Source organism: Neophocaena asiaeorientalis, unplaced genomic scaffold (assembly GCF_003031525.2).
Source record: "Neophocaena asiaeorientalis asiaeorientalis breed wild unplaced genomic scaffold, Neophocaena_asiaeorientalis_V1.1 scaffold65, whole genome shotgun sequence".
NCBI classification, from domain to species: Eukaryota; Metazoa; Chordata; class Mammalia; order Artiodactyla; family Phocoenidae; genus Neophocaena; species Neophocaena asiaeorientalis.
In genome coordinates, this window is record NW_020173215.1 from 961,431 (window position 1) to 986,940 (window position 25,510).

The window sequence follows — 25,510 nt, forward strand, 5'->3', positions numbered from 1 at the left end:
TCTTTTTAACCAAGTTCAACTCTAGATCTTGATTCAGATTATGGGTGGGGCTACAAGCAAGAATAAAGGAAGCCTGGTATCATAGTCGGGTTTTCTTACTGAATTTAACCATTTTCAACTGAAATTACTTTTTGTGTGTAGACTAAATCTTTAGTAGAAGTTTAGTTTTAAAAAGTTCAGATTCGTAACATTTTGTGGTGAATACCAAGACTTATTGTGAAAACACAGTAATCAAGACACTGAGGTAGTAGCCTAAGGATGACCTTACATAATGGAATACAGAGCCCAGAAATAGTCCCACATAGTCAAATCAACAGTTATTTGAGGGGCTTCCCTGGTGGCACAGTGGTTGAGAGTTCGCCTGCTGATCCAGGGGACACGGGTTCGTGCCCCGGTCTGGGAAGATCCCACGTGCCATGGAGCAGCTGGACCTGTAAGCCATGGCCGCTGAGCCTGCGAGTCCGGAGCCTGTGCTCAACTGAAATGCCAAAGCAATCCAATGGGGACAGGAAAGTCTTCTCAATAAATGGGGGGGGGGAAAACTGTTCATATATAGGCCGGGGGAGAACCCAATCCTTACCTCATAGCATATACAAAACTTAATTTGAGATGGATAACAGACATAGTAAAAGTTAAAACTATAAAGCTTCTAGTCTAGAAGAAAGCACAGGAGTATATTTTTGTGACCTAAAAGACAGGAAGAGTACATGGAAAGCAATAAAAGAAAACAGTGGATAAATTTATCTTCAAAATTTTAAAATCCTTCTCTTAAAGACATTGTTAAGAAAATGAATAGGCTATCCAGAAACTAGAAGAAAATTACTGCAAAGCATATATTGGGATAAAGGAGTAGCGTCTAGGATATTTTTAAGAATCATACAACTCATTAATAAAAGACAAACCAAAACAGGACACTGAGACAAAAGGCAAGTGATGCTCAGCACAGGAAAACACCCAGACACTTGAAAAAATTACTCAATACCATTGCCACCCTCATATTTTACCCAAACTCTGTATACAATGAAAGAATCATTTAAATCTTTAAAAAATAACGTTAATTGGCATATAAACATGCCCATTATAAAGAAAATCTGATACAAAAATAAATATTTCCTTCCATCCATTTACCTCATCCTAATTAACTCTTCAAAAAGTATGGGTAATAATAATTCACACACACACCAAGCTGAGTTACATATAATTATTTTTTTATTTCACAGCCTTTTAAAAGTATAAACCACAAAGTATTTTGAAAAACAGACATGAAGTATCATTTAGCAGCCACAATATTAAAAAAATAAAGTAACACAGAATGAATTACACAACAGAATAAAATAATCTCTGCTGACTTTGACTAGGAACACATAATGTTCACTAGGAATGTTAAATGACCAGCACTACCCCTTTCCCATCATCATTTATTACTAAAATCAATCACAGGATCTGTTCCCAGGAGACCATTCCACTTATACATATGTTCAATGTGTAAATGTCAAGTTAACATCTTGAATTTAGTTCCAAAATACCATGTTTCCTTTTCCTCTGAGAGACAAGTTCAATGGCAAGGTGGAACAGTGAAGACCATGGAACACCAAGCATGTGACTTACGTGGTGACTCTAACCACCCCCTTCCCCATACACACACCCAGCAAGTTCTAAAACACAGGAAAGAGAAAGGTATGTACTATGCTCTACAGCACAATAGACACTGGCCACATGTGGCTATTTACATTTAAATTATTTAAAAGTAAGTAAAATTAAAATTTACCTCCTCAATCACAGTAGCCACATTTCAAGTGTTTGCCAACCACATGTGGCTAGTGGCTACCATATAAGACAGTTCAAATATAGAACATTTCTGTCATCACAGAAAGTTCTTTTGGACAGCCCTGGATGTGGGAAGTGTTTCTTCTCCCTTTGCTTAGCCAGGATGTAGGCTGCTTATGGAAACAGCTCTGAGAAGCAGTTCTTCCAGGATATTCCTAGATTGGTGGTGGAGTCACAGAAGGGAGTAAAGTAGCCTTTCTTCACATAGATTACCCTCCTCTGTGCATGAAAGAAATGATCCTTTTATGGGGATCAAATACACAACTAGATTCCACCAAAAATTTGTCAGGAAAATCAGAGAAGAGATAAATGAAGCAGATGTGGAAGTAGCAAGGTAGAACGTTCCTTATCCCATTTCAAACCTCCATGAAGAGATGATGTCCTCCAAGACAGCGTGCAGCTTCCCAGCATCTTCCTCTAGAAAAGCCTGATAGGGGCAAGGGCTGAGAGAGAAGGGCAGTCCTGGTAAGTGTTTCATGAGAAAACCTAACACGTCTTCACTCTACTCACTCTCTCGGAGCACAGCAGTGTTGCTTGGAGTTGCCAGTTGTGAAGGAGCTACAGTTTTGATATGTTTCAAGCATTATGCTTCTTTACTACTGTATTTTGTATCCAGGGCACAGACTACAAGTTGTTCACCCAAGATCCACCATTATCTTCTTCCTTATCAAGAGAATTCAGATTTTTGTTGAAGGCAGTTATATGTCCAGCTACAAAAACTACCTTTCTCAGCCAATCTTAAGACATAGCAGGAGCCAATGACACAGTCTGGCCAATGAGATGTAAGCAAAAGTTGCTGGGCTGCCGAAAGCTCTTTAAACGGAAGTGGACTCAAACTGGCATGCTCTGTTTTCCCTTTGGGTTTCCTCCATCTTCTTGAGGGGAACTGTAACAACCGTCTTGGAACCTACGGGAAAAGCCATGGGAACCTCAGGGGCCACCTTGATGCTGACATCTGTGAGCTGCTGAACCAACACCAGTACTAGCCGACCCTCAACCTCCTTGTTACATGAGAACAAAACGAAACCCCTACTTTGTTAATGCCACTGTTCAGTCCAGTAATTTCAAGATAGCAATCCACCTTGATTCCCAATAAGAAAATTTTTATCTGAAAGTAAAAAATATCTTGCCTGAAGAATCTGTACATATTCAAGTTCAAGAAACTTCATGGAATCATATTAATAAAACAAAAGTATATCTTGAACCCACCAGTGCCTAAACAGACCAAAGGTGGGTGGAGGAAATAATCAGGATTACTGTGTAAAATAGCTGCTATTAAGGCAAATAAGAGGGGTTTTAGCTTAATCCATCAGGAAGTTTTTTTCTGAGTGTCTTTTATGTTCTCAGTACTCTCTAAACACAGGTTTGCCCTTCTGCTTACTCAAGTTCTTATATGGTAAAATGCTAACTACTCAGGTAATTATTCAGATCATTATTTCATCTATAACTTTATTTTGTGTAGACAAAGTAAAAAAATGGAGAATTGAGAATTGATTTCACTGATTCAAACAAACAAAAAATCAACATCAAAGATCTACAACTCAATGTTTAATTTTCCCTTTATGTGACACAGACAGCTGACAGTGATTTCCTAATGGTCCCAGAGTTTAAATTGTGGATTTAGCTTAAATAAGCACAAGTACCTCAGCCATAAAAATAAAAACAGAGTACAGTATTCTGCAAGTACTTTCTATGTACTACATTAGTATTCTAAAAGTCTCTATATTAGTAGGTATGAATTAGAAAAAATAATCATTTCCCACTATCCAAAATGGTTTAACCATTTACAATGTTTAGAATTTTGGCCATTAAAATTTTTTAACTCTATTGCACTTATTTTGAAACTATAGACAAAATTGGAAACATGAAATGTCAAGCTAAAAATAGAATATTGCATATTTTTTACTCACCTAGTTCCAAGTTTCCACCCCTGCAAGTGAACCAAAAACAAATCCTGGCACCTTGTCATTCCCAGAAAAGCCAGTGCATGGCACACCCTGGGTAAATTTTCTCTCTATTCTGTGGAATCGCACCAGATGGCATCAGTCCTGCATCCACAGCTGTGCCTTAAAATTGAAGTTCAGACATAGGAATCTACTTTATTAGACATTTTAGATTTCACAGGTATGATTGTGATGTCATTCTCATTCAACTTAAAATGATTATCTTTCCAAGTAGAACTGCAGATTCATTGCACTTACAAGTTTGGAAATCAGTGAAACAATCGAGATTATCCTAATAAGATTTGAAGTCTTTTTAAACAGCTGAAATTTAGAAACAACAATGAAATAAGAACAGTTGAAACAGAATACTAATATTATGTAACAATTGAATTATGGCCCATTTCCATATAATGTAAGAAATTCAACTCCGTTTCTAATGTTGCTGAAGAGTCACTAAAAACCTTATATTGAAAATAAAACACAGCAATTTTCTATAATCAAGTTACACTTATATAATGAGCAGTTATCTTAAATGTTCCTGACTTTTCAAAATGTTTTAATGCCTAGCTCATATGTACACTGTCTTCAAAAACAGACTTGGTGGAGTGATTGTCAGCACCAGGGTGTGGTGGATAGAGCAGCCAGCGTGTACAAGCCTGGCACCTAGGCCACTGTGGGTGTCAGAGCACTAGATTAAAATTGCATACAGGTAGCACAAAATTTGAGTTCAAAAGTAGTTCTAATGTGAGAGATCGATCTATGTTGGGTTCTTAAAAATGATGATTGAATAAATGAATGGAACAGGGCAGCTCATGTAGAGATGTCAAAGTTTCAAAAGCAAGATCTCTAACAAAGCAAGGGCAAAGCAGGAGGTCAACAGCAGCAAGTTCTGAGAGAACTTGTGAGAGTCCTTAATTCCCAGATTTTAGGGCCAAGTTCCAGGCAGAGATTGGGTAATAGGAATAAATATTCATTTTTGCCTGGATAAATGGGAACTTAGTAGTTAATGAATCAGATTCTGAGGAGGTTATAAAATGGCACTGGCCACAAGAGAAAAAGGCAACCACTCTTTTCGTAGGAAACGCAGTCAGTAGAACCAGCAAAGAGATTGGCTTAATACTGGGATGGCAGCAAACTACTCACCCTGAGTTCTCTATAGTCTCCTGTCTAGAAGAGTCAGGGGTGATTTAAACCTCTGGACACCAGTGGCACTGCTAGGAAGAATAAAGGATTATAAAATCAAGACAAGCAGGTGGTTAAAACAATTTGCATTCTGGTTATTTATAAAGTATGAAGGGATTGTTTTCCATCCTTGTAAACTATTATTGTTTATTAATTACTCCCACACTCATCTTCAAAGTCCACATGTACCATACAATTGTATAACTACATGTCACTGCAGAGGTGTCAACCAATTAGAGAACTACTGTGCAAAGTACAATTTAGAATCACTGCAGTGGATTCTGAGATTCAAACTGGGAATTCAAATCGAGTCTCATTATACCTCCAATAAAGAGAGGTGTGTGTACGTGTATATATATATGTGTGTACATATATGCCTATATACATATGTGTGTATATATGCACATATATGTATATACACACATATATGCGTGTATATATGTATATACACATATGTATTTGAACTTGCTTATGACATTATATTTAAAATAAACTACTCACTTCATTAACAACAGTTCTATTCTAGGAAAGCAGGAAATTATCTGAATGTGTCAGGCCAAAACTTCCCCCATAAATATTCACACAGTGAGACCATTTTTTCTTCTCTCGAATTATTAAAATAATTGTCTTCCACTTCACTTTCATATTATCAACTTAGGCAACACTTATTGTTTCATTGTTTTTAGCCTTTCTACATGGTCTGTCTTTGTGCCTAAAATTAATAAATGTTTTCCGTGTTACAGTCACAGCAGGGACAGCTTATCTTATCCTAAACATGACTGAACCCAAATCTTCCCTTACTGAAGACAAATTGCATCTGCATTACATATTTCAACTTCAAGAACCCCTGCACACTGTTTTCCAAAAGAGCATATTTATTAAAATTGCAATCACTTCTCACATCCCATTCTAATTATTATGATCCTCTACCTAGACACTGTACTAGGTTAGGAATCAGTTTGGCTCCTTGGTTCCAGTAGAAGCTCACTGGTTCTGAGTGGGAGAGAGCCCTTTATTTCATTGCACCCATTTCCTCCATCCTAAGCTCTCACTTTTTAAAGGCCCTGGGTCTTCAAAAGTTTACCCAGGGACAAAGTGAAACCAAGGGTGGTCCCTACTTACCGTCGCAGAAAACGTCCATCTCTGGTGTTTCCAGCCCGGTTACCCGGCTGTAACTGCATCCGCGGTCCTCCACACCCCAGCCCAGAGCAGCAGCTCGGCTCCAGAACTTGAGACGGCATAAACCGAGGAAAAAGCATCTGGAAGATGAAGTTATTTCCCAGACTAACATTGCCCCGAGCGTACTTAGGGCACACTGGTGAGCAGTTTACTCGTGCCCGTCAATCTTCCCGAAGATGTTCGAATCACGTAGGACAGCCTACATTCTTCCTGTCCTTTTCCCGTAGCCCTACAATGCTTAAACTGCCACCTTTCTCCAGCCCTCCATGGCAACTCCAAGGACTGTCCCAATGGCTCCCACTCTAACGCTCACCCTCCTGCTGTTTCAGAATCTAAACCTAACGCCGCGGCAATCCGCGGGCTCCTACGGGGTTGGCGTCTAGAACAGGAGTAGGGATCAAGGGGAAGTGGAGATTCCCCATAAAAAAATGGGTCCCTGAGTCCTCGCTCCTTGGCACCGCGAGTTGAATCCCATTTAGCATCTCCGAAGCACAAAGATACTTAAAGCAGTGTTTGGAATACTTCGAGTGCGCCCTGTTTCTTCCTGCCTCCTGTCCCAAAGGTTAGGATGACATTCGATTTTGTTTGGAAGCGGCTGGACTGAGTTATCTGAATAATTTAGTGTTGTACCCCTTGGGTACAAGATAAATTGCAGTTGGACTGGAAGAAGAGCTTGCAGGGTCTCAAAGCCATTCTGGCTCCAAAAGCTAAACTTCTCTCTTTTCTGCATCTTTCCCCGCCCCGGAAAAGCTTAGGGTCCCTCCCTAAGAGCACAGCACCAGCCCAGACCCCAGACACCCGCCGTCCCTGACATCCCCGCGCGCCGCGAACCCCTAGCCTCCCGGAGGAGCGGAGAAACTCGCCCCTTTGCCAACCCCTCCCACCTCCAAACGGACCTGCCAGCGAGGCAGCCGAGCCTGACCCTCGAACCCGGGCGGCCAGAGAATCGAGGACGAGACCCAGCTCGGTGCCCGAACAGCTCCATGCCCTCCTGCCAGTGTCCGCGCGGCGCCGGTCACACCCCCTGCTCGTGGGAGAAACCCCAAGGCTCCCGGTGCAGCGAGAGGCGCCCGGGCTGGAGCGCCCCGGCAGTGCTGGCCACGGAGTTCTTCAGCTGCTTGATGACTACGAAGAGCAGGAGGAAAAGTAAGAAGAGCAGAAAGAAAAAGAGCGCCAGGTAGAGCAGAAAGTTGAGCTCCCACTCCATGCTGAAGGCGCCGGCTCTCAGGGGCCGTGCGCGCTCCGCACCGGTTGCCTCTGGCCTGCAAGACGCAGCCTGTCGCGTCCCACCTCCGGTCTCCCCGCGCCGGCGCTCGGGCGCCTCGCCTTGGGCAACGGCTCCGTGGTCCACCCTCGGCCTCCTCCAGCTCGGAGGAAACGCGCCAAGGAGCTGGGGTGATCCCGGCTCCCACCCTCCCGGTAGGCACGACAGCCTGTCTACGCTGTGATCCTCTCCTGAGCTCTTGGGAACGCGAGCTGATTTTTCTAGGCTCAGCCTCCCGGACGGTGTTAGGGCTGGTGTTCTGCAATGATCTTAAGGTCTCCAGCCGCAGCGTCCAGTGGGGTCTCTTGCCCCCTCCCTTCCTAAGTAATTAGCTTCATTATTTTCCCTTGTTCAGGCTTTCCCAAAGGGCAGGCGATGCCATGGCCCAGAGACCCAAAAGTATCAAAGGGGACAGTGAAGGTGGGGTCTGAAGGGCTGTGGGATGACTTAAGGGCGCCTGAGTGAATGCCAGGTCAAGCTGCCTTGCTCTTCAGAGTTGCAGGTGCACTCAGTATAGAGTGCACATTTTTGTGGGTAACAATAGGAAAAAAAGTGTTAGAGAAGTATTAGATTTATTTAGAAAAGCATTAAAGAGAAAATGCATTTCAAGTTATATTGTACAAAGCCCACCAATGTTGACTTAGAGTTCAATTTCTTAGGGGGAAAACAGAAACAACACAACCATTTACTTAAAGTGCTCGCTTAAGCCCCTAACACCTCTCTGTAGTGGATTAAGATCACCCACAGCCCATATGGTGCAGCTCTGAAAGAAATCCAGTTGAACTCTTGCTGTGTAACAAATTACCCAAAAACTAAGTGGCTTAAAACAACATAAACATTGGTCATCTCTCAGTTTCTGTGGGTCAATCCTTTGGGAGCACTTAGGTGGGTGATTTTGACTTGGGGTTTCTTATGTGGTTCAGCCAGGTATTAGCCAAGGTGGCTGTCGTCTGAAAGCTTGTCTGGAGCTGGAGAATCCACTTCCAAGGTGGCTCACTTACATGGGGGGCAAGTAGTGCCGGTTGTCGGTGGGAGGCCCCAGTTCCTTCCAATGTGGGCTTCTCCACAGGGCTGCTTGGGTGTCTGCACAACCCTCTGCTGACTTCCCCCAGAGCACAAGAGCTGAGAGCACTTCCCCCAGTGATCCAAAAGAACAAGGCAGAAGCTGCAGTGCCATTTACGGCTGGCTTCAGAAGTCATATACCATCACTCCTGCAGTATCCTGCTGGCCACAAGGCCAGCCCTCTTCAGTGCAGGGGTCCAAGGACATGAATACCAGGGGGTAAGGATCATTGGTGGCCATCTTGGGGTCTGACTATCAAAGATGCTAACGCAATAGGTTATCATTGCCCACTCTGTGAGCCTCCAACTTTATTTCATTCTTTATTTGTGAAGATACAGGAGAGGCCCCTGGAATGAATTTGGGGAATAAGGCCTGACATACACATCCCAGATTATTTAATGCGCTGCTTATAATAAATGGCTCTCCCAGTGATGGCAGGGGGTTCAAAGAAGCAGGATGGTATGGAAAAAGCTGTGAACTGGAAGTCTCAAGGACCCAATTCTAGTCTCAGCTACACGTGTCAGTGGTCACTTCAGCTCTCTGACTCTCCGTCCCCTCACCTGTAACACACCTTGCTTACCTTTTCCTTGGATTTGTTGTGAGGATCAAAAATGAATGGGATGTTGAGTAAGAATGTGTTTTCCTAAGTAAATGCCAGGCACTATTATTATTCTTTTACTGAGGGTCCCCAGTGTTATAAGACTGCTGTGCAAAATTCCCAGGTCCTAGGCCTCTCCACCAAACATCCTACTGTGTAAGGAATCTCTCAATCTCTCTCTCTCAATAACATTATTGATCCACCTCATGGGCAGTGGTATGCTGGAACTGGCTCAAAGTTTTTCTCTCAAACATTCTGCAAGCCATTTGCTAAATACAGTTATGATTAAAAATTAAATCGTATAAACTTACAATTAAATTATGTTAACAAAGGTAATAAATACTCAAAACTCATCTCTTCCTCATTGTCTCACCATATTTTACTATCATCTATGCACTTGAGATTATTTACATCTGTTGTAGCTGTATGGCTGAAATGTTATACAGTAGTATGTTACTGTGTATTTCCAACGGTGCTCAGATGTCATGTAGTATCATGAAATTGGCCACAGTAGGGGTATTTGCCCTGTGGAAATGTACAAGTGCTACAAATCATGGCCAGAGAGCCAGTTGTTAAACACATACCAGCATATCACTGCTCACAGAGTTACTGAGGAAAATTTGAAGTCTTACACAAGTTAAAGCAGAGATCTGTGATTTTTCTGACTACCCAGAATCTATACACCTCCACTCTAGGCACCACATATTCCTACCGGTAGAATTTTCCATTGTATGTAATCTTGGCAAGAGGACAGATCCCAGTGCCTGCTTTCCATTGCCACCTCCCGTTATGGAAACCAAGGGGGTCAGAGATATCTTTTACCCACTCCTGATACAGTGCAGGGGGGAGGGTGGGAAGAGCCATGCCAGATGCATCTGGGTGGCAGAGGAGCTCCCATGCCAGACCAGTCCCCGGAGTGATGAGCAAGCAGTCGCTCTTGCTGCTGCTTCCGTGGCATCCTTGACTCCTGCCCTTTTCCCAAACTGCCTCTTTTCTATTCTGTGAACTTCCCCTGGCTTTCCAGTAAATCTCCTTATTGCAGCAAAGCATGGTGGTTAACAGCAGGTTGCAGATGAGAATACTGCCTGATAGAGAAAGCATGACTTACTTTGCATATGTTAAGTGCTCGTAATCAACAAGGTGTTTGGTAGAAAAGGCATATGCCACTTGGCACATTGCCATCCAGATATCCAAGCCATTCAAGGATGGACACTGAAGCACAGAGAGGTTAAGTGACCTGCCCAAGACCACACAGCTAGCAAGTGGCAGCTTGCATTCTCAACCCTTATGATATATTACTTCACAGAGGAAAGTGCTCTTTTCTTACGCATGACTGCCAAATTAATGACATTTTTTTTTCTTTTGAGCATCAAACTTGAAAGAAACAAATTTCAAGAGACACATACCTTCTACTTATGTGCATCTCGGCTCCTTCCTTTGAAACCTTGAAGGTCAAAGCTTCAAATGAGACAGTGTATCCCTGCAGAACGCAGGAGAAAGAGGCCAAGAAATGAGGATTTTATGTCACCAAACTCAAACCCATTTCAGCCTGCGTAACCATAACTATTTAGATTATCCATTTATCTGAGCAGCTTAAATGGATTTATAAATATTAACTAATAAATCTTCATATTCACTCTAAATAGAGTTTGTACTTAAAATAATATTGCTGCCACAAAATAACTTATTACATTTATTAGATGCTCCCAATGCTTTTTGCCTCTGGTCATTTTTATATATCTCATAAGATGGTCTGAATTTCAGTTTATATTATCACAAATGACTCCACAGGAATAAGACACCACCTTTCTCAGCCTAAATATGCATACTACATGGAAATCCATGTGAAGAAAATCCAAGAATTTTAAAAGCCAGAAAGGACACTCGCTGTAGGTAAGAGTGCTACAGTTCCATTATCTAAAAAGAAAGCCGTGGTGCACACATTGGTAAGGTGAAGGGAGGCTGTGTCACTGCAGTCCTATACCACTGCCCATAGAGTGGACCCCACTTGTACTTTCACTTAACACAGAAAGCCTCATCCACCACTCAGAGGCAGACTTCCCACTCCTCAGTCCCCTTCTCACGAGTCTCAGAACACCTGCTCCTTGCCCCAGCATGTGGACATCCATGGTGTGTAGCAGGATAGGGCTCTCCTTCCCTTTGCCTGCTTTGTCCTCCCACCCTCACCTCTAAAACGGAGGGGAGTCTTTTATCATAACAAGCATCAAAGCTATCTATGGGAAGTGATTAATAGTAGCAGTAGAAGAGGTTGTCCTGTGAGTGTGCTTCTCTAAAGAGCCCAGAGCCCCAAGAAGACACTCAGGAAGGACTAAAAATCTGCCAAGATCCCAGGATGGAACCTACCTGTTGGGGGTACCTGCTAGTTGGAAGCAGCTTCCCCAACACAAGGGCAGGGATAAGAGTAGGAGACTAGAGAAAAAAGAGATTTCCAGGTACCTTCCTGAGGCTGATTCAATTTGGCCTGAAATGAATCCAAAAGAAATGAGAAAAAGACTTTGTACCATGCTCTGGCCTCAAAATGTGTTACTGACCATGATTAGTAACACTGGCTCCTTAAGTAACTGTATACCTTTCCAGATACTGTGGACCATACAAATTGGGTTACAGGTTTCTGCTTAGATGGGATGTCTCTTAAAGTACCCATGCATGTGCTGGGGATGAGGTCCATACTCTATGGAAGTTTCCCGGCCCTAAGAAGCTATGCTGTAGCTAGTCAGGGCTTGAATCAGTCCTAGTGATCCTGGCAACCCTTAATGGCTCCAAAATACCCATGTTCCTTTGACACCTCTTCTCCCTTGCTCCTGCTTCAAGTACAGATATAACACCACGTTCATTTCTAGGAGATAAAAACTGGGCTTCCTTGGAATTGCCTCTGATTTATATATTTTATCACCCCTAAAACCCTCAAGATCAGAATTAGAAAATCTATGAGAATGTTCACTACTGTAGGAGAGAAAAGTGAGTTCTACCTCAGGGAGTCATCTAAAGTTAATCAACAGTTATTGTAACATTCCAACAACAGGGTTTGCTCTCCACACCCTCCCCTCTTTCCCCATCCCATCCCCAAAAGCCCCATAACTTGGGCAGTTATGCAATGCTTAGAAAATGAGATATGCTTCAGGAAATAAGTAAAATGCATGTGATAAGCTGCTTAAATCTGATGAAACATTTAGAAATACCAGTGAGTCAGAAGGAGGGAAGGAAGGAAGGATGGACGGGAAGGAAGGAACTCTAAGGAAGAAATCTATTTGAGGGCTATGTGGGAGATCATCCTATGTGGGTAGCCTTTGAAATCCAGAATTCGCCACTAAGAACAATTCTATGGAGACAACACAACCACCACCGTAATTCTAGACGCTTCCCTTAGCTTCAAATGTCTTAAAACACAACAGAAGATACCCAAGTCTGTCCAATATTAAAAAAGAAAAATGTTAAGTGACAGATGTGGTAATGGCCAAACACTACTTCTTTAACTTAGACTCTTTCCAGTAAGTTGGCAGGAACATTGGAGAAAGTCGATGTGACTGTGGCTGACCCTAGACTTGATCAATATTATGCTATGTAGCAAAATAAAAAGTCTGAGCACAATAGAGATCAATACGTCCTTTGTTCAGCACAACTTTAATAATGACAGTGGTGAAACTGTCACCACTAAAGGAAGGTCTGCAAAGCTTCTGTGTCAGCTGATAATGATCAGAGCTGTGGGCTTGCAGAAGCATGGACACACACACGAGGCTGAAACTGGACTGCCCCAAGAGAAAAAGGAATTAGAAAAAAGTAGAATTTTCTGTCACGCATGCTCCCTTAGTGAAATGACAACTTGTGAGCTCTAATGATACAACTAGGGCCTGCATTTCCAGATCTAGGGATCCAAGCTGTCCTCCATGCACACGCAGACACTGTAGTTCAGACTGGCAATGAACAGACTTGGGTCCCAGTTCAGTATACTTGACCCTATACTATACCGTACAGTGCTGTATTTCGAGTCCAATAGACTTGGACACATATCTTGGCTTCATTTCTTGCTAGATGGGGGACCTTGGACACCACTGGTTACCTACCAAGCACCTCATCCCTCTTTCTTCCTTGTCAATAGAATTCTGACTCTAGTCAGGTATCTGCTTCTTTCCCATGTAACCCATTCAGCTTAAGGGGAATCTCTTTTGGGGAAGTGGGTCCCTGTTGATCTAAAAGTCATTTAGAGAATATGACAATTTTTTTTTTGTACAGGAGGGGGCATATGACCTAAATTGACATAATCTAATTGAAGAAGTGGATTATTAGTCAGTGTCCAAAAAAGAAAACAGAACCACTGTAGGTATTTAAAATAGGGAAATTTAATACCGGGAATTGGTTACAAGGCTATTGAATGGGTAGGAGGAGGAAAAGGAGAAGGTAAAGTAGCACAAGATTATAGCCCCGTGGGCTACAGGAGCAAAAGGGAAAGTAGAATTACATAGAGCACATGATCACTGTTGCCATAATTTACATCCAAGACTTCTCCTGGAAATTGCAAGCCTTCAATAGACTCCAGAATTCCAAAATATTCTATCAGACAGATTCTGCTAGTACAACTGTTGTCTAGGTGGGGAGACAGATTCCTACTGCTTTCTAATCCACCACCTTCCCAGAATCCTTCTCTTTTTATTTTTAATTGTGGTGAAAGATGAGAGTTACCATCTTAACCATTTAAGTGTACAGTCAGTGATATTAAATACACTCATAATGTTGTGCAACCATCTCCACCATCAATCTCTAGAACTCTTTCATCTTGCAAAATTAAAACTCTATACCCATTAAAAAGTGACTCCCCATTTCCCTTTCCCCACAGCTCCTGGCAACCACCATTCTCTACTTTCTGACTCTCTGAAATTGACTCCTCTAGGTAACTTATGTAAGTGGAATCATACAGTATTTGTCCTTTTGTGACTGGCTTATTTCACTTACATAATTTCCTCAAGGTTCATCCCTACTACAACATGTGTCAGAATTTCCTTTCTTTGTAAATGAATAGTATTCTGTAACGGTTAATTTCATGTATTAACTTTACCAGGCCACAGGGTGTCCAGACGTCTGGTCAGACATTATTCTGGGTGTATCTGTGAAGATGTTTCCGATGAGATTCACATTTGAATCAGTACACTGAGAAAAGCAGGTGGCCCTCCCTCGTGTGGGTGGGACCAATCCAATCAGTTGGAAGACTGAAAAAAGGCTGACCCTCCCACAAGTAAGAGGCCGGAATGCCTTCAAGCTGGGACATCAGTTTTTTTCCCTGCCTTCAGCCTTGAACTGAAACTGGGTCTCCTTTGTCCTTGAGCTGCTGCTTTTCAAACTGGAACTACACCTTCAGCTCTTCTGGGTTTCCAGCTCACTGACTGCGGACATTGGAACTTCTCAGCCACCATAATTACATGAGCCAATTCATTATAACAAATTATCACATCTATCAAAAAAATTGTATGTATCTATATCTAGCTCAAAGTCCTATTCTGTTTCTCTGGAGATCCTTGACTAATAATACATATGCCATTGTATGTATGTACCACTCTTATAAATATGTTTTATTTTGAGTAAAAAAAAGCTATATCATATGATCTAAAACATTTAAATAATCTACTTTGACTATAGGTTATAGGAAGGCATATACATATGCCTCCTGAAGAACTTTTTAGCCAACCCAATATTTCCTGAGGAGTTTAAATATTTTTAATGCAACAAGTCACACTGCCATTTAGTTTATGTGAAAAATATTTCTCCTCAGGGTTTTCTATATTTAGAGAGGCCAATTCCACAGTGTTTAAGGTATAGGCCTGGTATTATTGCCCCTGTGATATGTCATATTAGCAGGCCCGTTGTCATAAATACAGGTTGGAATCTACAACAGAAACTCTTGGTGAGAGACTAATGCCCCCACTAGGAAATATACCTGGATATTCCTTTTGTAACCATCACCATAAACCAGCCAACAAATGACTGCTTAACCAGGCCTCCCTCTGGCTTTTGCACCAGCTGTGAATCAATCCAAGGAATCTTCTAACCCTCGCCATGGAAATCGTTACTTCAGACTGGAGGCTGCTGGCTTGGGACAGGCAAAGCCTCTGTATCGCTTCACTCATACATGCTTTCTTTTAACTTAAGGGATCTGAGTACCTAAACACCAAGATGATTGGCATCCTGGAGACAGCAACATTTAAAGCACCTTTTCAAGAATTCAGAAGTTATGGATTATAACTTCAGCAATATAGAGATCGTCCTATCATTCTCTATGACCTGTGAAACACTGTAAAAAGAGAATGTTCAGGGTGTGTGTGAATCTGGTGGTACTAGAATATTAATACCGTCATGAGGTTTTCTTTTGCTCTGCTGCAGATACCGTTGGTTGAGCTAAGTGACGCAGTTACCCGATAATGAAAATGAAGATTTGTGACATCTGATGAAAACGCATATTCCTGTCAGCTGTGGCACACCTGGCTCTTCTGTGTGCCCTTCCTAATCATGATCTCTTCATGTGGTGTATGGCTGAGCTGGTGGGCTCTGATTGTCACTAGACACCACCAAGAATTTTACTTCTCCACCCACCCCAGCGGGTGGTTGAGCTGTTTCTCACCTATGAGGAGAGACGAATACACAACTCATTACACAAAACTCAGCACCTGCTACCAACATATTTTTTGGTTCTTCATATTTTCATCTATCTTGTGTATTTCGTTGGATGAAAAATAAAGTCTGTTGCAAGAAGAAAACAGCCATTTATCAGTTTCATCGTTTGGCTGATGCCTTAGTCATACTTGCCAGTATGATTTTTCCTCCTCCTTTTCCACATTTCTTCAGCTTTTCTGTTGTTGTGGAAAGAACACTGGTGGGAAACAAAAGGCCTGGGTTCTAACCATCCCATGCTAGCATAGCCATGTAACATTGGGCATGTCTTTCACTTCTCTATGCTTCTGCTTCCTAAATTAGGGGATTGAACATAATTATCTCCATGTCCCTTCTGGCTGCAAAATTCAAATGACTTATCATTTTTACTGCCAAAACCAGGGAGTGGTAGAAGAGTGAGATTATCTGGGTGAATTGCTCCCAGCTGCCACGATGATGGGGTAGGCTTGGAACCCAAAGCGCCTTCTTTCAGGAAAGCAGTTTCCTCTGGGAAGGGGCCTCTGACACATTAACAGAAGGGGTTAGTGAACCACTGCTCACCACCCGCATGACATTTTTCTTTTTAACTTTAAGGAAGCAGGGTTTTTCACATGTAACCAACATATCAGTGGCTCCTGAAAGCAACCACTTTTTCACTATGTGCAAATCATGAAGCAGGACTCAGTACAACATGGATTCCTTCAAAAGAGAAAATCACGCTACAGAGCATCACTGAACAACACAGAACTTACTGAAGGAAGAATTTAGACCACAGAGCTAACAAATATGCGCTGGACGTTTCTGTTGCTCCCAAAGGCCTGGTTGGCTGTTTGGGCAACTTAAGCTGTGCATTCCTTTTAACCCTTTCTTCCCCAAAGTTATTATTTTCCCTCCTTTGCTTTCTTTGTTAGGCAGGAACCCTGAGCGCCAACCTGAGCTAGCTTCTACCTGTAGGTTCATCAGATTCTCTTTTAAATGAAATTTCTGCCCACAGGAATTCTCCTATCAGTTGCCAAGAAGATATTTCCCCCTGAGTATTACACATAACTCTTTTTTTTTTACGTTATTTAGATTTATTATTTGTTCACATTTTCTTTACATCAGAATATTATTAAGAGTTTTTTTACATTTTCAATTGAAAGTGTAAAAAAGCCCAAAATTAAGATTCATCATATTTGCTTAACTTTTATCACTACCAATTTGATTATTAGCAATTGTCCATTCCTGGATCTTCTCTAATTTTTTTTTTATTGGAGTTAGAATTGCTTTACAATGTTGTGTTAGTTTCTGCTGTAGAACAAAGTGAATCAGCTGTATGTATACATATATCCCCATATCCCCTCCCTCTTGAGTCTCCCTCCCACCCGCCCCCATCCCACCCCTCTAGGTCATCACAGAACACCAAGCTGATCTCCCTGTGCTATACAGCAGCTTCCCACTAGTTATCTATTTTACACATGGTAATGTATATATGTCCATGCTACTCTGTCAATTCATCCCATCCTCCCCTTCCCCTGCCCCATGTCCACAAGACCGTTCTCTACATCTGCGTCTCTTTTCCTGCCCTACAAATAGATTCATCAGTACCACTTTTCTTGCCATAAAAAGGAATGAAATTGGGTCACTCGTAGTGATGTGGGTGAACCTAGAGTCTGTTATACAGAGTGAAGTAAGTCAGAAAAAGAAAAACAAATATCGTATATTAACGCATATATATATGGAATCTAGAAAAATGGTACACATAACTCTTCAACCTCTCTGATCAAGCCCAAATCATTTCCAAATAAGAAAGAATGTGGGGAAAGACTACTGTGTTAAGAAGACCTCCCAGGTAGGCTGCTGAGGACATGACTTCATGCTATGCAATTGCAGGCACTGTTTTTTATTCTTTTAGATTAGAGTGAGTAAAACTCCATTGTACAGGCTTACAAATGAAGCTTTCCAAATCCCCAGCACCCTAAGAAAAAGGCTTTATTAGTTTTTATCCAATTTTGAACAAAAATTGAGCTCATCTTAAAGATTATTTAGTACTAAAGAGTACTGAGTGTTTTTGTTATCAAGCAGTTGCCAGTCCATTATTTTATATTGTGTTTAACATCACCATAATCATTTTATGACAGTATTATAAAGCTAGTATATTTGGTGCGCTAGTTGGTATTCCTGCTTTTCTAGCGAGGTTTACTCTGCCACGGAAATAATGGGACAACATTTGCTCTCAACATCAGCACAAGCAGCGTATTAATTTAAAGGACAATTGTTTGCCCATCAAACTATTGATGATCATGTTTGTAAAACATTTCATGCATGATGGCAGTGTGTTTCTAAAACTAGTCTACACACTGTGATTTTTTTTTAAACACCATGAAATTAAATTGTGAAATAAGTCTTGCAAAGATGTCAAAATTTCACTCTCCAGTTACTGGAATATATAAGGGATAAAATAATCCTGTGTTTTGTAGGTGAACTATTGAATGAGAAACACTCTTTTTCCAAAGCTTTTCTAAAGGAAAGTAAAGGCACAAGCTGTTTAAACTTATTGCTGTAGATACAACTTTGTCAAAATGTAATACTAATCTGTATATCTAGCATGTTTTAAAAGCACACAGAATTGAGCGTTGCTTCATTGTAGAGTACGGTGATTAAGTCCCTGGGTCCTAGAGCCAGGCTGCTTGACTTCCCTGACCAGCATGTGACCTCAATTCTGTGACTTAATTGACTCATCTGTAAAATGGAGGTATAAAACCATATCCTCAACATTGGATATTAAATGTACTAATACATATAAAGAGCTTAGAACATTGCCCGAACATGGTAAGTGCCCAATAAAAGTTAACTCTCATTCTCATTATTATTTCACAAGTCAGGATGTTAACACCGCAGTGATAGTGCCAATCTGTGATAACATAAACCATCTGTAGAATTCATTGCCTACCTCACTAATCACACCTACCACTCTCCAGATCATGTTTCTGCTATTACATTTATAGTTGTTTTCTTTTTTTTATACAGTGCCTTTTATTTTTTTACTTTTTTGAATTTTATTTTATTTATTTATTTAGAAGGTTCTTATTAGTTATCCATTTTATACATATTAGTGTATATATGTCAATCCCAATCTCCCAATTCATCCCACCACCACCAGCCCCCCGCCACTTTCCCCCCTTGGTGTCCATACGTTTGTTCTCTACATCTGTGTCTCTATTTCTGCCCTGCAAACAGGTTCATCTGTACCATTTTTCTAGGTATAGTTTTTTTCTAATGTTTAAATTTTTGATACATCTAGAATTTAATTTTTGGTGAGGTGTGATTCTACCCTTTTTTTCCATATGACTACCCTGTTTTCCCCAAACCATTTGTTCAATGAATAACCCATTTTTCCTACTACATTTCTGTATCTATTCACTCTCCTACAACCTTAGACCAAATCTTCAAACTAGGTTTCAATTATGCCTGAGGGTACATGAAGACTTTCTAAAGGGCACATAAGCATGGTTAGTTTTATGCTTATGTACAGATCTTCAACTTCCATGTACTTTTTCCTAAAATCATTTGCCTACGAAGATGCCAGTCACCAAGGGTCTCTCTCTTTCTCTCCCTCTATTTTTTAAAAATAGACTATTTTTTAGAGCAGTTTCCGATACACAGAAAAACTGAGTAGAAAGTACTGTTCCATACACCCTCTACCTCTACACACGTGCAGCCTGCCCCACTATCAACATCCTCCACAAGAGTGCTACCTTTGTTTTTTTTGGTTTTATATTTATTTATTTACTTGGTTGTGCTGGGTCTTAGCTGCGGCAGGCAGGCTTCTTAGTTGTGGCATGTGAACTCTTAGTTGCGACATGTGGGATCTAGTTCCCTGACTAGGGATCGAACCCGGGCCCCCTGCATTGGGAGCGCAGAGTCTTCTCCACTGCGCCACCAGGGAAGTCCCAGAGTGCTACCTTTGTTACAACTGATGAATCTGCAGTGACATATTATCACCCAAAAGTCCATAGTTTACATTAGAGTTCACTCTTGGTGGTATACATTCTATGGATTTTGACCAAAGTATAATGACATGTATCCACCATTATAATATCATACAGAATAGTTTCACTGCCCTAAAAATCCTCTGTGCTCTGCCTGTCTATTCCTCTCTCTCCCACTTATTCCCTGGCAACCACTGATCTTTTTACTGTCTCCACAGTTTTGCCTTCTCCAGAATGTCATATAGTTGGAATCATACAGCATGTAGCCTTTTCAGATGGGCTTCTTTCACTTATCAATATGTCAAGGGTCTCTTCTCATACTCTTCTTTCCAAATTTCCTCCCATTTTAGCAAGAAAATCATATCTCTTACCTAGCCTTAATCTTAATACTGTACTTTGCCAAATGAATAATCCTTTAAACAATTCCCTTCATCAAGGCACCATAACATATCCTCCCCCATCCATCTCATTAAGAGATACATTTCCAATAAATTTTACTTCTTCGGTGACAAGAAACATACCCTCATCTGCTGAAAGGCTTCAGTGGCTCTGTCTCCCTGCCACATCAGGCAGCCTAGCAACGGGCCAGCTCAAAAACATGGTGAGGCAGCTTCTTGCTGATACCAGCCTCACTAAGCTCCAACTGCTACTCTTTTCTAAGAAAGTCATCCCACCTCTAGGAAGCCGCTGTTGTTACATAGTTAAACAAGTGCTTCCTGTCTCTTCTCAATGCCCTAGGTTTACATAAGTGAGCTCCTAGGCCTAACCACCTCTCACGGCGGGAGGAGAGCTTGGGAAATCCTGTGTGCTCTTCTGCTGACTCTTAGATGTAGGACTTTCCATTAAGCCTTGCCTTATGCCCTCTCTGTGTATTGTTTGGGGGTATTAGTGCCAACCAGTAGTCATATAATAATTGGTTATCAGAATTCATAATTTATGATGTTCTAATCAAATGCATATTACTGGTATTTATAATAAGTCAACCCAAAAGAAATTGTTTTACATATATGTTCATAGGATATATATTTGAGGTGAAGAAGCGTGACAAGAATGCCAATAAAGGTGTTCGACATAAAAGCCTATTACATTAGGATAAAAATCTACGGGAGAAGTGGAACAGAAATGGAAGTTGGAGAAAAAGAGACAATATGAAATTTCTGACAGAGAGGAGCTTGTTTATTAGTTTTGAATGGCTGGCAATGGGTTCAAATCACTGTGGTGCTTTTATTTCTACTGAAGAGTGATAGCTTTATTTTAAAATATAGATATTTGCAGCATGCCATAAACAACATCCTTCACTACTACTTAAATTTATAATGAAAAATTTTAATATCAATTTAAAATGTTTTAGGGGAATAGAGTTTTTCAAGAAGATTTTAGGGGGACTGTAATCAAAAATATCCTAGGGCTTCCCTGGTGGCGCAGTGGTTGAGAGTCTGCCTACCGATGCAGGGGACGCGGATTCATGCCGGGAAGATCCCACATGCCGCGGAGTGGCTGGGCCTGTGAGCCATGGCCACTGAGCCTGCGCGTCCGGAGCCTGTGTGGAAAAAAAAGAAACCTAGACTGCTTATTTTCTTACATCCCGACCCCGCCCTCCTCCATCCTCACACTCAGTTGGGATTATTCAGGTGCTTCAAGGGGTGTGCGTGTGTGCATGTGTGTTTAGGGGTGCCAGGTACAAAGGTTCTGTAATTTGAGCCCAACTATCCTAAGAGTTGCTCAGTAAATGTTTCTTGAGATCAACTGAATTGAAAATAAGATATTAATAATTTAAAACAAAGGCAAAATAGGATACAAAGATAAGATTCTTTCTCTGTCTCTGCTTTCATCAATTTTCTGTGATAGTGGATTACAAGTGGTCTGCACTCCAGAGAACACAGTCCTTGGCTTTATCCTGCCAAATATTCTTTTCTTTTCTAATCAGCAACTTTTATGAAGGCTTAGAACCTTGCTGCTTGAAGTGTTTTCTGTGGATCAGCAGTGTTGGCATCACCTGGGAGCTTTTTAGAAATTAAGACACCCAGGCCTGACTCCAGGCTTTTGAATCAGAAGCAGCAGTTTAACAATATCATCAGGTGATTCTTATGCATATTAAAGTTTGAGAAACACTAGACTGGCAGCCCGCAGTCGTCTAGTTAACTCATGGGTGACAGCCACACCTAGTGAGGCTCCAGTTCTAAATGTACCTCAATGTGTTCTTGGCTGTCCCATGACTACCATCATCATTAACCATACTAATGATATATACCGATAAGCCAATTAACAGGGCACTTATGCATACATTATCTAATTTGATCCCAACTACATTCTTCAATTTAGAACAAAGTACTTTCTGCAAAGTGCACAAATTTAATTCCAACAACGTGAAGAGACAAGTAGAGTTTCCTGAATTGTTTTCAAAGATGAACACACTCTTAAGTCCAGAGAGTCATTTGGAATTATTTTCAGATTTAATAATGTCAATACTCTTCACTCAAATATATTTTGTTGTTATATTCCAGAAAATTTTAGGAAAAAAACATAATAAAGGAGTGATTTAGAGTGGGTTGGCTTTACTGTTATATCATAAAAATCTAGGTCTGGTAAGCTGGGACGAAGTGAGAGAGTGGCATGGACATATATACACTACCAAATGTAAAACAGATAGCTAGTGGGAAGCAGCCGCATAGCACAGGGAGATCAGCTCGGTGCTCTGTGACCACCTAGAGGGGTGGGATAGGGAGGGTGGGAGGGAGATATGGGGATGTATGTATATGTATAGCTGATTCACTTTGTTATACAGCAGAAACTAACACACCATCGTAAAGCAATTATACTCCAATAAAGATGTTAAAAAAAAAATCTAGGTCTGGAAAGCATGTTAATAAAACTATGTTGAGAGAGGTCAAACAGCTTGTCCAAGAGAGATTCACAATCAAAAACACCTAAGAGGCAACTAATAAATCAACAAAAGGATTTTAAAGGTCTAATTGCACATGTACTGTCTCAGGTACTAAGTAAAGAAATAAAAACACTTGGTATTAACACTATATATCTGTATCATCCACACTTCAACCCTTATGCATTAGATAGGATACCAAATCATAAAACAATCACCACCACCTTTAAGGAAATTTTTTTTTCTGCATAAGAAGAGACTAAATTCAGAGATTAAAAAAAGTAGAAAACAATCACAGGGCAGAATATGGAAAAGAGCTTTATAATTTAATATTGTATGTATCAAAGTGATATAAACAAGCAGACTGAGGTGGGATTAGTAAGATAAAATGGTGATCAACACTTATTTCAAGGTTTTCTAGTTGATTTCTTTTGAACCCATTGCTTGTTACTAGGCTGCCAAGAAGGAAGGTCTGCAGGTGGGTGGGATGAACAAAAAGGCAGAAGGATCAAACATGCACCAAGGAGTGGTGGGAAATGAGCCATGGGGAAGATGTCTGCAGAGACAGGAGGCAGTTTTACGTGGAAGGTCAAGATCTGTATTAAGTGCACCACAGATAAGAAATCAATAGACCAAATACTAATATTTCATTCCTCCTACCAGGAGGTCACTCACTCATATTTAGACATGTTATTTTCAAGGGGTTATATCTGGTAAATTGGACTCCTTAGTCTGCTTTGGCAAGCCTGGTGGATTCCTGGGGTTCTAACATTGTGTCTCCTTGTAACGCAAGAAGCCCTCTTCTGGGCCAGAAATCACAAAAGAGCCTTGCAGTTCTAATGGGTTACTTCTTGTGTCAAGACTGCGCTGTCATAGACATGCTAGGAGCCCTGTACATGTCTCTAAACTTCTTGTGTGGAGTCAGAGTGAGTCCATGAACAAAACCCATCTTGGCTTCATTGGAAGTTCATCACTGAGTATCAGGTCCTCACACACAACAACCTTACCTTATATATGTAACTCACTTAACACAGATTGTGACCCCTCACCTCCCCACAGACACACATAAAATAGCCACTAACATGCCACATCTCTGAGGGCATCTTCTCCATTGCTTAGTTCCCACCCCTCCTTGGAAACTGGCTTGTGTTCTTTCCTCTGCCTCTTTGTTCTAACCACCCACCCACAGTCGTCCTCTTCTGGCAGCTCGAAAGGACCTGGCACTCTTGATGTAACTACCGACGGCACTCTGCTTCACCAGATCGGGTTCTGACACCATGCTCTGCTGCCAAGGGCCCTGCCTCCCTCCAGCTGTTCCCTTATTTTTTCCTCAGCAGTGTGACGCCCACAGGAAGGAGTGGGGGAGAACTCAACCCGCAGCAGCCCTGCTTCTATTCCTGGGCTCTGCTGAAAGCTCTTAAGTACCCGACACAACTATGAGTTACTGAGCATAGGGCTTTTACAGAGTTTGGGCTAATCAAATGAGCACAGTTTGCTTTGTACTTTGGGACAGAATGAATCTTGTTAATTGGTGTCACAGAGTCTTGAGCCAAAATAGACATCATAGCCTGAGGGGAGTGGTCACAGTGTGGAGCCACCTACTTTCGGTCCACAGGACTGCTTTTTAAGAGTTCAGGTGCTTCCATGTCCTGGCTATTGTACATAGGGCTGCAATGAACATTTTGGTACATGACTCTGTTGTACAGAGTGAAGTAAGTCAGAAGAGAAAAACAAATACCGTATGCTAACACATATATATGGAATCTAAAAAAAAACAAAAAAATGGTCACGAAGAACTTAGGGGCAAGATGGAAATAAAGACACAGACCTACTAGAGAATGCACTTGAGGACATGGGGCGGGGCAAGGGTAAGCTGGGACAAAGTGAGAGTGGCATGGACATATATACACTACCAAACGTAAAATAGCTAGCTAGCGGGAAGCAGCTGCATAGCACAGGGAGATCAGCTAGGTGCTTTGTGACCACCTAGAGGGGTGGGATAGGGAGGGTGGGAGGGAAGGAGATGCAAGAGGGAAGAGATCTGGGGATATATGTATATGTATAACTGATTCACTTTGTTATAAAGCAGAAACTAATACACCATTGTAAAGCAATTATACTCCAGTAAAGATGCTAAAAAAATAATAATAAAAAAATAAAGAAACTTTAGAAAAAAAAAAAAAGAGTTCAGGTGGATGTGAGCTAGACACTGGAGCCTGCCCAGGCAGAAGTTGTTACTCAGACCTTGTACTTGTCCCTGACTTTTATCTATGGCACACACACAGCATCTGTCAAATTAGGGGGAGAATATCCCACCACTCTAACACGTTCACAGGCTTAAGTCTTTATATAATTCTTTCCAGTGCTTATTGCTATGGATTTATTTTCACACAAAGTTAATCAACTAGCTTGTAGTTCCTTCAGGGTAAAGTTGAAAGTATTGCCATTTAAAACCACTTCATGAAAATATACACCAATCCCATTCTCTGTGAAAAGCAGAGTTTCAAACTGCCTTCTCAAAACCTGATTATCAAAATATTGACTAATCTCTTGTAGAAAAATAGAATGCACTGAGAAGCTTGTGAAATACATTTTGGATGGCTAAATATGTTGTGGGGTTTTTTGAATTCTGTAAAATTTCCCAATTCTGAACACATTTCTTTATACATCTTAAAGCAATAGCCTGGCTGAATGGTGCTTGGTGCTTTGCATCACCTCAACTGGCTTTGGTATCCTCCATAGTATTGTTTATGATGAAAACACCATCTGTCCTTGAGAAGGTTTTGAAACTATTTTGAAGGAGGGTAGTTTCATTGAAATTTTACTTGATTTATACAATATTGGCAAAGGTTCTGGAAAATACTCTTAACAGTTGCCTCATAACAAGGACATAAGGCTATTTAAAATAAAATGACATTTTCTAATTTAGAGAATATATTTGTTTA

General features: G+C 41.1%; 1 protein-coding gene across 1 annotated transcript; it reads right to left on the reverse strand.

The window, feature by feature from the left end:
- Window positions 1-1,223: 1,223 nt before the first annotated feature.
- Window positions 1,224-23,844, reverse strand: LOC112399726 (uncharacterized). Its single transcript, XM_024745074.1, has 7 exons — window positions 23,749-23,844; window positions 10,463-10,536; window positions 7,028-7,715; window positions 6,075-6,211; window positions 4,914-4,984; window positions 3,738-3,893; window positions 1,224-2,734 (listed from the first exon to the last, which is right to left on the reverse strand). The coding sequence occupies exons 1-5, from the start codon at window positions 23,842-23,844 to the stop codon at window positions 4,924-4,926; spliced, it is 1,056 nt and encodes a 351-aa protein (XP_024600842.1). The 3' UTR covers window positions 1,224-2,734; window positions 3,738-3,893; window positions 4,914-4,923.
- Window positions 23,845-25,510: the final 1,666 nt, after the last annotated feature.